The sequence below is a fragment of the Oncorhynchus masou genome, chromosome 29 (genome assembly GCF_036934945.1).
Source record: "Oncorhynchus masou masou isolate Uvic2021 chromosome 29, UVic_Omas_1.1, whole genome shotgun sequence".
NCBI classification, from domain to species: Eukaryota; Metazoa; Chordata; class Actinopteri; order Salmoniformes; family Salmonidae; genus Oncorhynchus; species Oncorhynchus masou.
The window spans coordinates 41,945,683-41,961,963 of NC_088240.1; the positions used below are offsets into that span (position 1 = coordinate 41,945,683).

The 16,281-nt window shown below is 41.3% G+C and overlaps 1 protein-coding gene and 1 pseudogene across 2 annotated transcripts; one reads left to right on the top strand and one right to left on the bottom strand.

Moving 5' to 3' along the window:
- Positions 1–10: 10 nt before the first annotated feature.
- LOC135519736 (ORM1-like protein 1) lies at positions 11–9,111 on the bottom strand. 2 transcript variants are annotated; one of them, XM_064944966.1, is made up of 4 exons: positions 9,025–9,111; positions 7,666–7,846; positions 4,066–4,217; positions 11–3,762 (listed from the first exon to the last, which is right to left on the bottom strand). In XM_064944966.1, the coding sequence occupies exons 2-4, from the start codon at positions 7,837–7,839 to the stop codon at positions 3,627–3,629; spliced, it is 462 nt and encodes a 153-aa protein (XP_064801038.1). In that variant the 5' UTR covers positions 7,840–7,846; positions 9,025–9,111; the 3' UTR covers positions 11–3,626. The 2 variants fall into 2 exon arrangements, with proteins under 2 accessions (XP_064801038.1, XP_064801037.1); XM_064944965.1 differs by having other exon boundaries at positions 9,017–9,111.
- A 5,583-nt stretch (positions 9,112–14,694) lies between these two features.
- The window catches only part of LOC135519611 (PMS1 protein homolog 1-like), a 56,566-nt pseudogene continuing 54,979 nt past the window's right edge, over positions 14,695–16,281 (top strand).

A 16,281-nucleotide genomic window follows, 5' to 3' on the forward strand; every position in this document is an offset into this window, starting at 1 on the left:
CACATGCTGCTTTCGGGGCATAAATGTTTTAATGATGTTAGGTACAAGGGCTGACAAAAGCTCCAAGAATACCGTGGATAAGACATAGGTAGTCCTGTTTTTGTTTGGTTGTCTTAATAGTAGCCTCCAGGAGATATTCATATCCTAAACAAGTACATCTACATGAATATACAGGCAACTGACAAAATAAAAGGAAACACCAACATAAAGTGTCTTAAAAGGGCGTTATGCCACCATGCCACTCTTTACACAGTTATGGTTCCGGAACTGACACACCCACTTGTTTTTAGCATGCAAATTTCAACAAAATGCTTGTCAAGTGGAATAGATACAAAAATCTCCAAGGTGAACCATTCATCAAAAAGACTAGAAATTGTAACAAAAAAAGTGATATGGCAGAAAAGTTAAGGGTACAAGACTACATACCAGTTAGGGGGCAAATAAACTACTCATCCCATATGGCAGTGCGGCCTGTTTCATCCAATCGGAGCAGATGAAATTCACATGACCACTGGAATCTTTCCTTGGAAATTTGAAAAACATGCTGGTTGTTTGGCAAGGTGTTTCGTTTAACAATTTCTGTTAGCTAACGGAGTTGCCATACATAGTACTAAAATAAACTGAGATCTGTTAGTAAAATCACAGGAACTGAATTTGTTGTGTTATACTCTCCCGTGTGACGATCAGTTGCCCAAACTACATGATGTTTTACCTCTGGGTTAACTGAGATTAGACACATTAGAACAGACCCAGGGTCTGTTTCTGTGGCAGCAGAACCGCCAAAACTCATGTTAATGTTGTTTTTGGTGCCCTTTGAAGCCAGGAACTGACATAAAAGCACAACTTCACAGGTTGAAACATTCATAACCGATGGACACTACATCAACATACGAGTTGTTATGCAATCTCAGGTGAAAACAGAACATCTACATTGCACAGTAATATCGTCATCACTAATATTTAACATCACCACGAGGATTGAGACGCGGCACCATTCTTCCTGAGAAATTCCACCATTTGGTGTTTTGATGGTGGAAAATGCTGTCTCAGGCACCACTCCAGACTCTCCCAGAAGTGTTCAATTGAGTTGAGAGCTGGTGACACACACACTTTAAACCACCTATGCTCCTTTGAGACCCCTCTTTAAAGTCACCGATCTCTTCTAGCCATGGTAGCTGAAATAATGGGAAACTGGGCATTTTATATGACCCTAATCATGATGAGATTTTAATTGCTTAATTAACTCCGGAACCACAGCTGCACAGAAGCACCCACTTTCAATATACTTTACATCTCTCATTTACTCAAGTGTTTATTTTATTTTGGCAGTCATGTGTAGGTACATAGCCATACCATAGACCTGTCTCAGTAAACAATTATCTGACAACACTTAACATCTTATGACAAATCATCTGATCTTCACATAAGACATGAACCTATACAGACAAGCTATATACACTGCAAAAATGCCTGCCCTATATGATTGAGTAACAAGGATAAATTATTAATATACAAAGGAAATCATGCTAAATTAGTATTTCATATTGTTCAGGGGCCTCAAGTGTCACATACACACAAAATATGCATGTGCCAGTATTCACACAAGTTGGCATTAATAAAAATGTAACTTGATGTGCTTATCCTCCCGCAAACTTTAGACCAGGGGTGCCAAACATACAGCTCACAAAGGTGGTCCCAGTAAAAACAACTCAATATACTTTAAAATTTTAATTATAATAAACCTATATTTATATAGTTTGACTGTCCAGCTCACTAATCACTGTGCAGTCAATGGACCTACATTCATACAGTTTCTTGACTGTCCATCTCACTAATAAATCACAAGACAGTCAGGGAGCATTAAATTCAAAAACTGAATATAGGACTTGTGTGTGCTAATTTTGATGGCAAGGATCAATATAACATTTTCATTGTAGCCCTCTGGAACTCGTTGAAAACCAAATGCTGCCCCCGGGGCACAATTAGTTCGCCACTGCTGCTTGAGACCATGCGTACGCAGAGTTTCTAGTGGTTTCAGTATTGCATTGTAAGAAGGCAGAAGTAGCCTAGTAGTGGACTTGTGCAGGAATACATAATGACACTTATAACAAAAAATGATTTTTTTTTTAAACACAAAAAAAACAGGTAGGCCTCGCTAAATGTAATAAGATGCAATCATTTACCATTAGTGAGAAGAGCAAAAATTATAGAAATAGATTTATTCTTTACCTCAATTACATGACCATTGTAGAATAAATTCCTCACCTTTTCTGACTGATGGTTTCATACAAGTTAGGATCTTCCCGTTGACGTTTGTGAGACACGGCTGAACACTAATGTCAAATTCCGAGAAAAACATTGCATTTATACACAACTATTGCAAATTAAATTGCTCACCTTTTCTGGCCATGAGTTCATTTTCCTGAAGCAGCCATACAACAAATTCTCATTTAATTGGGCCTATTAATATAGGCAAGTATAATTAATTTTTTTGCTCTATTCATCTGAAAGGGAGCGTGGTTTATAACATACAGCTGAATTTAAACAGGTGAGCAGACAGGTTGATATTTTGCATTGAAGTGTGTGTCAGCTACCACTAATTAGGCCTACTAGCTTATTTCTATTTCAAGGAGTCAATTTCAGAACTTGGGGGCAGTGCACCATATTTAGATTAGGGGAAAAAGTCAAAAGCCAAACATGATTGAATTAATTCAAATCTGTTTACAGGTCCACGACAATTAGCAAATGTTTGTCTTCCAGAAACAGTCAGATAGGCTACCGCAACTGTCACTGCAAAAGAAAACATTCTGCCAACACCTCCAAAAACATTTGATCACGTTCGCCATTTCCAGATATGGTCTTTGCCTAATTCCAATACTTCCAAAGTAAGTAATGGCACTATTGTCACCATAAAAGGTGAACGATGGGGCGTTTTTCAGGCGAAGTTATAATGCTTGTTCACGCACGCAGTTTTACGACAGGTCTGATTTCTAAGGGGAAACATGCGTATGATTGGCACGTGCCAATTTTATAAATCTCAATATTTGTGCGTGCACAGACTTCAGAAATGGCGCATGCAGATTTAGTGTAAAATTTATGCAACGGTTCTAAGGCCCCAGTTTTTTTCCAGTAATCATTTTTAGAAGGGTGTCAATCTTAAGTGTGTGTCAAACAATGAACCATAGGCCCCTACTTTTATGAAGAAATCATATTTAAAAATACATCTGGTATTTTTAAGGCTTCCAGTTAAGAACAGAAAAATACATTGTGACAAGGAACGCAGTCCATGTCAATGTGTGAAGTGAGGGCAAATAACAAAAAAACAAAACAGAACAAAAAAAAGGCCCACGTTTGAACCCTGGGCCAGCCCAGGTCTATGCAGATCAAAAAAATACAACATTAAATATTTACTTAAGTTAGTAATGCACATGGCATTCTCTCTCATTCTCCCACTACAGTTTAACCTGACGTATCTAAACAATGAGTGATAATTGCACGTACTGTACAAAACTGCTTAGTACACACTCCAGTGGTACAGAGTACATAGGGTTAACTATTCATCTTGCTATGAGGCAAGAGCTCCTTTGAGAGTTGGTCACACACCACTGACCCTCTTAACACTCAGATTAATACTTGTTGATGCCAAAGATTCGGACTCCATGTAGTTGTGGCAATTTGGGGATCAGCACGCTCAAAAGGGACGCAGTGTTTATGACAAAGTGTATTGTGTCGTACTTTGTGTAGAAGCTTGCAAGAAAATATCTAGGGGGATAAAAAATAAAAAGTTAGCAAATGTGTCAATTAAGATATCTGCAACATGGTCAACAATTAGCATTTATAGGGCCGTTTTCCCAGTCACAAATGAAGCCTAGTCCGGGACTAAAACACAATCTCAATGGAAGACCTCCATTTAAGTGCTTTTCAGACCAATACTTGGCTTAATGTGTTCAGGAAACTGCCCCATACAGTTTACAATTACTTTTGCACTGGATGCTAAGTGGGTATCTAAAGCTAAATGTACAAAAAAATGTAACCTCTTGTTCTAAATGACGGAAGGCTACGTACAAAACGATTGGGGAGATAGTGAAGAATTTTCTGGATGATGTGAACTGCACGCCGTAGTCCAACTGTTCCCAATGTGTCAGGAGCCGGGCTTTGCCTTGGTCTGGGGTCTCAAACGGAGTGCCTTTCACTGCATGCATGAAGACATACATCCCCTGGAAGACAGACATACAGGGAATGAGTCCAAGTCTCAATGGTGAGTGACAGTCCACTAAGACAAGACAAACACATTTTAAAGTAGCAAATGGTGTGCCAGGGACTGAGGGTAGATGTTGCAGCACAGCTGTGTCTTTTCGGTTTTTTTCAAGAATAGAGAATTCATCTTTCCATGGTCCCGTGTGGCTCAGTTGGTAGAGCAAGGCACTTGCAGCGCCAGAGTTATGGGGACCAGTACGGAGAAGGGAAAAAAATATGAAAAGTATGCACTAACGACTAAATCGCTCTGGATAAGAGCATCTGCTAAATGACTTAAATGTAAACATTTAAAAGACAGAGCTGCGATAGAACCTGAACTGTATTTCAAATCAAATTTTATTTGTCACATACACATGGTTAGCAGATGTTAATGCGAGTGTAGCGAAATGCTTGTGCTTCTAGTTCCGACAATGCAGTAATAACCAACAAGTAATCTAACTAACCATTCCTAAACTACTGTCTTATACACAGTGTAAGGGGATAAAGCATATGTACATAAGGATATATGAATTAGTGATGGTACAGAGCAGCATAGGCAAGATACTGTACTCAATACCATCTACTGTATATACATATGAGATGAGTATGTAAACAAAGTGGCATAGTTAGTGGCTAGTGATACATGTATTACATAAGGATGCAGTCGATGATATAGAGTACAGTATATACGTATGCATATGAGATGAATAATGTAGGGTAAGTAACATTATATAAGGTAGCATTGTTTAAAGTGGCTAGTGATATATTTACATCATTTCCCATCAATTCCCATTATTAAAGTGGCTGGAGTTGAGTCAGTGTCAGTGTGTTGGCAGCAGCCACTCAATGTTAGTGGTGGCTGTTTAACAGTCTGATGGCCTTGAGATAGAAGCTGTTTTTCAGTCTCTCGGTCCCAGCTTTGATGCACCTGTACTGACCTCGCCTTCTGGAGGATAGCGGGGTGAACAGGCAGTGGCTCGGGTGGTTGATGTCCTTGATGATCTTTATGGCCTTCCTGTAACATCGGGTGGTGTAGGTGTCCTGGAGGGCAGTTAGTTTGCCCCCGGTGATGCGTTGTGCAGACCTCACTACCCTCTGGAGAGCCTTACGGTTGAGGGCGGAGCAGTTGCCGTACCAGGCGGTGATACAGCCCGCCAGGATGCTCTCGATTGTGCATCTGTAGAAGTTTGTGAGTGCTTTTGGTGACAAGCCGAATTTCTTCAGCCTCCTGAGGTTGAAGAGGCGCTGCTGCGCCTTCTTCACGATGCTGTCTGTGTGAGTGGACCAATTCAGTTTGTCTGTAATATGTATGCCGAGGAACTTAAAACTTGCAACTCTCTCCACTACTGTTCCATCGATGTGGATAGGGGGGTGTTCCCTCTGTTGTTTCCTGAAGTCCACAATCATCTCCTTAGTTTTGTTGACGTTGAGTGTGAGGTTATTGTCCTGACACCACACTCCGAGGGCCCTCACCTCCTCCCTGTAGGCCGTCTCGTCGTTGTTGGTAATCAAGCCTACCACTGTTGTGTCGTCCGCAAACTTGATGATTGAGTTGGAGGCGTGCGTGGCCACGCAGTCGTGGGTGAACAGGGAGTACAGGAGAGGGCTCAGAACGCACCCTTGTGGGGCCCCAGTGTTGAGGATCAGCGGGGAGGAGATGTTACCTACCCTTTTACACTTCCGGCGCCGACAGAGATGGCCGCCTCGCTTCGCGTTCCTAGGAAACTATGCAGTTTTTTGTTTTTTTTACGTGTTATTTCTTACATTAGTACCCCAGGTCATCTTAGGTTTCATTACATACAGTCGAGAAGAACTACTGTATATAAGATCAGCGTCAACTCACCATCAGTACGACCAAGAATATGTTTTTCGCGACGCGGATCCTGTGTTCTGCCTTACAAACAGGACAACGGAATGGATCGCATGCAGCGACCCAAAAAAACGACTCCGAAAAAGAGGGAAACGAGGCGGTCTTCTGGTCAGACCACGGAGACTGGCACATCGTGCCCCACTTCCTAGCATTCTTCTTGCCAATGTCCAGTCTCTTGACAACAAGGTTAATGAAATCCGAGCAAGGGTAGCATTCCAGAGGGACATCAGAGACTAACGTTCTGTGCTTCACGGAAACATGGCTCACTGGAGAGACGCTATCCGAAGCGGTGCAGCCAACGGGTTTCTCCACGCATCGCGCCGACAGAAACAAACACCTTTCTGGTAAGAAGAGGGGTGGGGGTGTATGCCTTATGGCTAACGAGGCATGGTGCAATGAAAGAAACATACAGGAACTGATATCCTTCTGTTCACCTGATTTAGAATTCCTCACAATCAAATGTAGACCGCATTATCTACCAAGAGAATTCTCTTCGATTATAATCACAGCCGTATATATCCCCCCCCAAGCAGACACATCGATGGCTCTGAATGAACTTTATTTAACTCTTTGCAAACTGGAAACCATTTATCCGGAGGCTGCATTCATTGTTGCTGGGGATTTTAACAAGGCTAATCTGAAAACAAGACTCCCTAAATTTTATCAACATATCGATTGCGCAACCAGGGGTGGAAAAACCTTGGATCACTGTTATTCTAACTTCCGCGACGCATATAAGGCCCTGCCCCGCCCTCCTTTCGGAAAAGCTGACCACGACTCCATTTTGCTGATACCTGCCTACAGACAAAAGCTAAAAAAAGAAGCTCCCACGCTGAGGTCTGTCCAACGCTGGTCCGACCAAGCTGACTCCACACTCCAAGACTGCTTCCATCACGTGGACTGGGACATGTTTCGTATTGCGTCAGATAACAACATTGACGAATACGCTGATTCGGTGTGCGAGTTCATTAGAATGTGCGTTGAAGATGTCGTTCCCATAGCAATGATTAAAACATTATTTATAAGAAGCTGAGCGCGTGTGAAAACTGCTGACCAAAGCATGTCATAATTACCACAACACAGGACTGATACTTAAACTACTTTCTCATAAGTGGGACAATGGGAGTTAGTATGTTCTGGGTATTCACTTAGTTTCTTTATAACACCTGGCACTGTGGACATGAGGTCATTCCTTAGATTTTGCAGGACCCCAGGAAGGCAGCAGCTAATGGGGATCCATAATAACTACATTAGAATAATTAGGGCTGGGACAATACCGCAACATTCGTTAGTATTGTGGCAAGGAAACAAATAGATTGAACTTCTTTAGGAAAACAGCCCTAATGTTGGAAACAAACAGTGTCATCCAGTCACATTTAATTTATTTTCCAAGCCATAGCACACAATATTTTACACACAGCAGGTTTTTAAAAAGGACCAAAATTTGGTATTTTCATGTTTTAATTGCAATACGGATATTGTCCCAAGTAATAATAGGTGATAAAAGCACTCAAAATGGGGTCAACACAAATGTACTCATGAGAAGAAAAATTACTTACAAAATTGTGTATAACATTTGTGAGAGTCCACACCACAGGTACACCGAAGAAGGGTATGCTCAAGAGCACAATGTGAAGCATTCCAACACCGAGGGCATAGGTCAGCCAGATCCCTCGACTGTTCATGACCCGAGTGTTGGGGTTCACCTCACTGTGGGCTACACCAACATTCATTTTGTTTCTGTGAACAAGTGGATTATGTTATTGATGAACATGCATTAGTCCTTTGAAAAACATAACACAAAAACAAGACATTCAAAATTAACCCCAACAGGGAGCCATTTGCTTCAGGACTACAACATAATTCCTTGCTGCATTGCAATACACAAAAAGGTCATAGCCTGAAGGTACAAGAAATTATTATGCAAATATTATGAACATGATCTGCTTATGTAGTACACTTTCACCTTTCTTGCACAACAATACCTACCGCTGTTTACAGGCAAATCAAAGAAAGCTTTTCACAACATGACATGAGTAACCGATTTGGACTTCAATTGTCTTAAGAGTTGCTTTTCAGACCAATTGCTTGACAAGAGATTGAAAGTTCGAGGTTGCGTCATACAGTCTAAGATTTCTCAAGCTCTTGATAATGCTGGGAAAATAAATACGCCAGTGGGCAAGTAATGCATGTTTATGTAACTCCTTTGCTGGTTAGCTTGTATCTCAGCCGTTTCGTGAAAGCGTGTGGCATGTTCGTTTTCAAGCCTATAATGGGAAACCAAGCTATTCACGTAAAACTGTCCTAAGAAGGGAATGCATTCATAAGCAGCTGCACGGAGGCTCAGAAAAGTGCAGCAGCAATGCTTGGCAACACTTGCGAACTTCGTTTGAGACAGAAAAGATCAAGGCACGAAAAGCAACTCACTAACCTCAGGTAGCAGACAGCGGCGTCAACATTAAACAACTTTCCCGAGCCAAGCCTGTGTGATCAGAAGTTAACTACAACTTTCCCTAGATAAGTGTGATTCTTAAAAAAAAGGTGAATTCAACATGATCCCTGCTCTTAAAATTGGGCTTGCTAGTTACCTATGCTAAGTGAGATGCCTTGTAATTCATTGACATTCATTTATCATATTTCTAGCTAGCTAGTTAGCTTACTTTGCATTATGTTCACATTTGTGTAAGTCCCAGCTATTAATGATTCAGCCAAACTCCAGCTAATGTTAGTAAGTCAAGTATGCTTGAAACACCAGTTGAATAGCTAACTTCCTAGCTAGCCATTTTGGTGATAAGCTAGGAATATCTAGTTACTGTAACGTTAGATAGTTAGGTGACAACATTTGCATACCAATAGCTAGTGTTATCAAATACTTGAACAGTCAACACATAGATATGGCAATATACTTACTGGAGTACCTTGTTATGAATCTGTTTTTAAACGTGGCAGTGCAGAAGGCCAGTCGTGCTGTTGTTGACTGAACCTGTCCGCTAGCGACTAGTGAGCAATATAGTTAACTTTGACGCAGTTCTTCTTCAATGGTATTATGGCGGTCCACCAAAATTCGTTAGAGGTGCATGTCGCCACCTACTGTATGGGTGGTAAACTATAGGAAAACATCTATTGTTGAAAAAAATCTATTGTAGAAAAAAAATAAGAAAAAAACATCACACTCCTTCAGTCACATTCCAATTCAAGTCACATCCCTACAAAGGCTCAGGGGCATGTGAGGGCAGATCCTCCTTTGACAGGATTTCTTGCAATACCTCTGCTGTAAACTCACTGAGTCCCAAAAAGCGTTCAGCTGTGCTCACGATTATTCAATTTTTTCCTGATTTCTTCTTTGTTTGTGCTATGCAGTCCATGACCATTGCAATAAATGCTACAAAGTCCACCTTTTTCCACATGTAATATATCAGGATCCCTTGATTGCAGGTAAACTTTCACTGGTGCAGCCCCAATTACCACTGCATCTTCAACGCCACTTGCTCCTTCAACTCTTCTCACGCTGGACAGCCCTTATTCTTGCCACCTCTGTCTCCTAAACCCAACAGAGCAATCCAGAAATTTGAGCGCATGTTCGCCACCACAATTCAATACTCTTCCCATATGCATACGCTTGACACATTACCAAATATTTTGCATTTATGGCACAGAAGGGGTTTGTGCACAAAGTCTCCTACAGGGTATCTCACATAGCCCAACTTGACATGAGAAGGGAGAGACTCTTAATCAAAGAAAACAAGTATGGATGAACAGAATTTCTTCACTTCATCTACCATACGGATCAGTCAACCACCACTCTATCTACTTCCACAGGTTTTACATCTGCACAAATAGTTCAATCTGGTTTCATCAGACCAGATAATCTGGTTTCTCATGGTCTGAGAGTCTTCAGGTGCCTTTTGGCAAACTTCAAGCAGGCTGTTAGGTGCCTTTTACTGAGGAGTGGCTTCCCTCTGGCCACTCTACCATAAAAGCGTAATTGGTGGAGTGCTGCAGAGATGGTTGTCCTTCTGGAAGGTTCTCCCATCTCCACAGAGGAACTCTGGAGCTCTATCAGAATGACCACTGGGTTTTTAGTCACCTCCCTGACCAAGGCCCTTCTCCCCCGATTTCTCCATTTGACTGGGAGGCCAGCTCGAGGAAGAGTCTTGGTGATTCCATACTTCTTCCATTTAAGAATGATTGGAGGCCACTGTTCTTGGGGACCTGATCTCAAATATATATATATTTTTTTTACCTTAACTAGGCAAGTCAGTTAAGAACAAATTCGTATTTACAATGACAGCACTGGACCAAATGTGCGCCACCCTATGGGACTCCCAATCACGGCTGGTTGTGATACAGTCTGGAATCAAACCTGGGTCTGTAGTGATTCCTCAAGCACTGAGATGCAGTGCCTTAGACCGCTGTTTTCGCTTTGTCATTATGGGGTATTGTGTGGAGATTGATGAGGGCAATGTTTTATTTAATCCATTTTAGAACAAGGATGTAACGTAACAAAATGTGGAAAAAGTCAAGGGGTCTGAATACTTTTTGAAGGCACTGTATGTATACTGAACAAAAAATATAAACGCAACACACAAGAATTTTACTAAGTTACAGTTCATATAAGGAAATCAGTCAATTTAAATAAATTCCTTAGGCCCTAAACTATGGATGTCACATGACTGGGAATACAATACAGATATGCATCTGTTGGTCACAGATACCTTAAAAAGAAAAAAAGGTAGGGCCGGGGATCATAAAAACCAGTCAGTATCTGGTGTGACCACCATTTTCCTCATGCAGCGACACACATTCCTTCGCATAGAATTGATCAGGCTGTTGATTGTGACCTGTGGAACGTTGTCCCACTCCTCTTCAATGGCTGTGCGAAGTTGCTGGATATTGTCATAAGGTGAATTCACCAATTTGTAAGTCGCTCTGGATAAGAGCGTCTGCCAAATGACTTAAATGTAAATGTAAAAATATTGGCGGGAACTGAAACAGGCTGTCGTACACGTCAATCCAGAGAATCCCAAACATGCTCAATGGGTGACATGTCTGGTGAGTATGCACTTGTGTTCATTGTCCGTAGCTTATGCCTGCCCATACCATAACCCTACAACCATCACGAGGCACTCTGTTCACACGTTGACATCAGCAAACCACTCACCCACATGAGGCCATACACGTGGTCTTTGGTTGTAAGGTTGGTTGGACGTACTGCTAAATTCTCTAAAACGACATTGGAGGCAGCTGAAGGTAGATAAATGCACATTACATTCTCTGGCAACAGCTCTGGTAGACATTCCTGCAGTCAGTATGCAAATTGCACGCTCCATCAAAACTTGAGATATACATGTCATTGAGTTCTGTGACAAAACTGCATATTTTAGAGTGGCCTTAGTCCCCAGCACAAGGTACACCTGTGTAATGATCATGCTGTTTAATCAGCTTCTTGATATGCCACACCTGCCAGGTGGATGGATTATCTTGGCAAAGGAGAAATGCTTACTATCAGGGATGGAAACAAATTTGTGGACAAATATGAGAGTAAATAATATTTTTGTGCGTATGGACAATTTCGGGCATATTTTATTTCAGCTCATAAAACATAGGACCAACACTTTACATAAGGCCCCTTACTCTGACACCACCTTGTATAGAGGTCCTTGATGGCAGGTAGCTTTGCTCCAGTGATGTACTGGGCCGTATGTACTACCTTCTGTAGCTCCTTGCGGTAAGATGCCAAGCAGTTGCCATACCAAGCGATGATGCAGCCAGTCAAGATGCTCTCAATGGTGCAGCTGTATAATGGGGCGGCAGGGTGGCCTAGCGGTTAGAGCGTTGGACCACTACCCGAAAGGTTGTGAGTTCAAACCCCCGAGCTGACAAGGTACAAATCTGTCGTTCTGCCCTTGAACAGGGCAGTTAACCCACTGTTCCCAGGCCATCATTGAAAATAAGAATTATTGTAAGTGGCTGTTCCACTGAATGTCAGAAGGTGAATTCACCAATTTGTAAGTCGCTCTGGATAAGAGCGTCTGCTAAATGACTTAAATGTAAATGTAATGTTTTGAGGATCTGAGGGCCCTTGCCAAATCTTTTCAGCCTCCTGAGGGGGAAAAGGTGTTGTCGTACCATCTTCACGACTGCGTTGGTGTGTGTGAACCATGTTTATTCCTTAGTTATGTGGACGCTGAGGAACTTGAAGCTCTCAATCCGCTCCACTATAGCCCCATCAATGTCGATGGGGGCATGGTTGTTGTCCTGGCATCACACTGCCAGGTCACTAATCAGGCTTACCATTGTCGTGTTGTCAGCAAACTTAATAATGGGGTTGGAGTCATGCACGGCCATGCAGTCATGGGTGGACAGGGAGTACAGGGGGGGACTAAGCACGCACCCTTGAAGGGCCCCCGTGTTGAGGATCAGCATGGCTGGAAGTGTTGTTGCCTATCCTCACCACCCGGGGGCGGCCCGTCAGGAAGTCTAGGATCCAGTTGAAGAGGGAAGTGTTCAGTCCCAGGGTCCTGAGCTTAGTGATGAGCTTGGAGGGCACTATGGTGTTGAACATGGAGCTGTAATCGATTAACACCATTCTCACATAGGTATTCCTCTTGTCCAGGTGGGAGAGGGCAGTGTGGAGTGCAATAGATTGCATCATCTGTGGATCTGTTGAGGTGGTATGCGAATTGGAGTGGGTCTGGGACAATGGTGTTGATGTGAGCCATGACCAGCCATTCAAAGCATTTCATGGCTAAAGATGTGAGTGCTATGGGGCGATAGTCATTTAGACAGGTTACCTTGGCGTTCTTGGGCACAGGGGTAATGGTGGTCTACTTGAAACATGTAGGTATTACAGACTGGGTCAGGGGGAGGTTGAAAATGGTGGTCAGCGTATGATCTGAATGAGGGATACCTGTCTCTAATTTATTTGACTATTCCTTGAATTACCCTATGGGATACAATTATTTTTAAGACGGAGATAAAGGGTTGTAATTCTAATTTGTTATTTTGATTTACCTAGCAGTGTTTTTTTTGGACGCCTGAATCATGAAGTGATTCGTATCAAAAGGAAAGAAGTGTATTGTTGTTGTCATTTTATTTGTTTTGTGTGTATTGTTGTAATAATTTTTTGTTGTTGTTTTGTTTCGATACACATCTCACCTGATTGGGTCTGCTGGATGTTTGGGATTTCTCCCTAAGGATAGGCCCTCTGACTCCCTGACCCTGTAACTCTCTCCAAGATCTGTGAGTTGGGTTTTTTCTTTGACATTTGTCTCGGAGATCTGTATTAAGAATATTGGTAGTAGTAATAATTTGTCATAGGGTAAACAGTTTGTATGGATTTCCTGAATCAGAAATGCTCTCTCTCTCTCTCTAAAAGTTTTCGGATTGGAAATGTTGAATATTTTCAGAAGGAGGAGGTTGAAAAGACTGAGGGAAGTAGAGGATGGGTTTGAATCTGTTGACGCTCGCAATAACAAGGGAGAGGGTATGTTGCGGACCCCAGTTTGATGATCTGATCGGGTTAAAGTAGTGGAATATGGTGGTGGGTTTTAATGTGTGTATTGTTAGTTGGTAGGGTAATTAAAAATATTTAATTTTCCCTTTCCCCTTTGGTATCACAAAGTGTAATTAATTTATACTATAGTTCAGTTGGGGGCGGTAATGCACCATATTGGATGCCAACCGCCATCAAACTCAACCGAAGAAGAAGTGCAGAGGAGACAGCTATCATGCAAAATGCAATAACCTTGTCAATTCAAATAAATATTGTTTAATAACTACACAGCCCACCAGTGAGTCACTATTCATAATGTATTGTAAATGTGTTCTTCGTTTCAAGAGTTAATGATTGGCAGGTAAGGTTATAACTAACGTTAGCTGTAACGTTGGTTAATTAACTAATTAAACCCTACTCAGCCTTGGCATGTTTTGGAGATTTCTGGTATATCATACAAGTAAATTCATCGTAGCAGTTTTTGGACTCCTTCGGCCGTTTTTACCTGATTAAATACCATTAGAAATTAAGTTCAATTCATATTCCTAAAACTTAAGTTAAATGTTGTTTTTTAACCAATTATTTTTTCGTCGCTGCATCCTGTTGACTAGCCATTTTGATAAATAGCCCAATGACAAAACACAGTTGTAACGTATCCAAATCAATATCCAGTATGCAGAAACAAATCCTGATATGTTGAAAGCTTAAACATACAATTTGCTATCCATCTACACATACATGTGTAACAATAGTAATAATTGTAAACAAGCACCAAAAACCCTGTTTTGACAAGTGGTAATAAAACATTATCGATTAGAGGGGAAATCGGGTAATGCGCTGTTGAAACTAACACAGCAATGTAAGGTTTTCAGCGGTTACATCCGCCCATATTTTGGCTCCACTACAATTCCGACGCGGTGTGTTTTAACGTTTAGAAAAGTAAACAATCGTCACGTTCAACCCGGTTTTCGAAACATGCTGATATGCCCTTTATCAATAAGGACTCTTAAAAAAAACTTACTTGTCGCAGTTTTGCACAGATCCACAAGCTGACAAGCAAGACATCCTCCCATGTTACGCTTACACAGATGTTCGTTGCTCGCAAGATAGCCGCCAATGTCTTCAGTAAACAAGCGATGTTGGCGGTGTGGGAACACTAACACAATAAAGGTGTGTAGCAATTTAACCATTCGTTTTTTGAAAATTATTCCTTGCTGATATGAAAAGATGCGTTTCTTATGTTTCCAAAAAAAACGTAACCTACCGCAAACGATGCGTGTTAATGTTTAGAGCAAGTATCGTGACTCCTAACAAAACTGGTCAGAAGATACTCCCGTCTATAGGCGCAAAACTAGTCTCTGAATGGGGAACATAACCTGCAGACAATCAGTTAGATGTATTTTGAGTGGGGGTTCGCCAAAATGGGAAGAGAAACGCAACATTTATTTGTCAATCACACATCGATATCACGTTGAAATCAATTGCGGGAGAGGGGGAGAAGAGGTTTCACGGTCTGTTAACTAACACAGCTGGAAAAGAATACATGGAATCTGGGAATAATGTGTATATTACCGCAATCAATCACCCCAACTACCTCGTACCCCAGTACACTGATTCGTACCGGTACTCCTTGTATATAGGTATTGTGTTATTTTTTAAAAATGTTGATCTATTTGTTAATGTTAGTTCTTTTTACCTGCATTATTGGGAAAGGGCTCGTAATTAAGCATTTCACGGTAAAGTCTACACTTGTATTCGGCACAAGTGACAAATACAATTTGATTTGACGTCACTGGTTAGAGGACAATTTGTATCGAACAGCTTAGCTACTTTTTGATTCAAGTGGGTCGCCAAAGCTGTACGTTTAAACGCAACACTTTAATAACTTCTATGGACATCACGCTGAATTCAGTAGAATACAGGGTAAAACGTTTGGGGTGTAGCGCTGTTTAAACTAACACTAGTCAAAGACCACACGGAAACGTGGAATAATCTATACATGGTTCGTTACGTAAGTAAATAACCTATACATGGTAGAAATTACCTATAGATGGTTGGTATTTCACCCTTTAGTGTGGCCAGTGAAGCACATGCACGTCACTCATGACCTGTAGAAGGCTTATATCTATATTTTGCAATGTCAGATGTTGATTTCGGGAGGCTGCCACCATGGAAAAGAGAACAAAACACTTTTTCTGTTGGATAACTTAAGTGAAAGATTGACTGTCAAATCCATGTATTGGTGTGTGGCCAGCGACTTTTATAGAGACCCCAACCCCAATATTATGTGCCATTTCCTGGCAATTTGATTAACTCCCCGTTCTAAATCCTGCACATCCCAGCGCGCGTGACGTACAAAACCAAAGATATTGAACCGTTTGAAGCAATCAGTCTTATGTCATCGTAATGACTAAACTTTTATACTAAAACCACCAATCTGAGATAAAAAGGTTGTGTAATTCCACTCAATTTTATGGGTGAAAATGCAAGCTTGTGTAAGGTAGTATCACAAACTGTCCACATAAGGTAAATTAGCACAATGTACTTTATTTTAATATGGCAAGATAATGAAACATGCCCATTTAAGATGATAGTATATGTTGCCCACTCACAAACTATTGCAACAATGACATCTAATTCTCACTCATTGAACAATTTTAGAGAGTTTAAAAATGCCCTC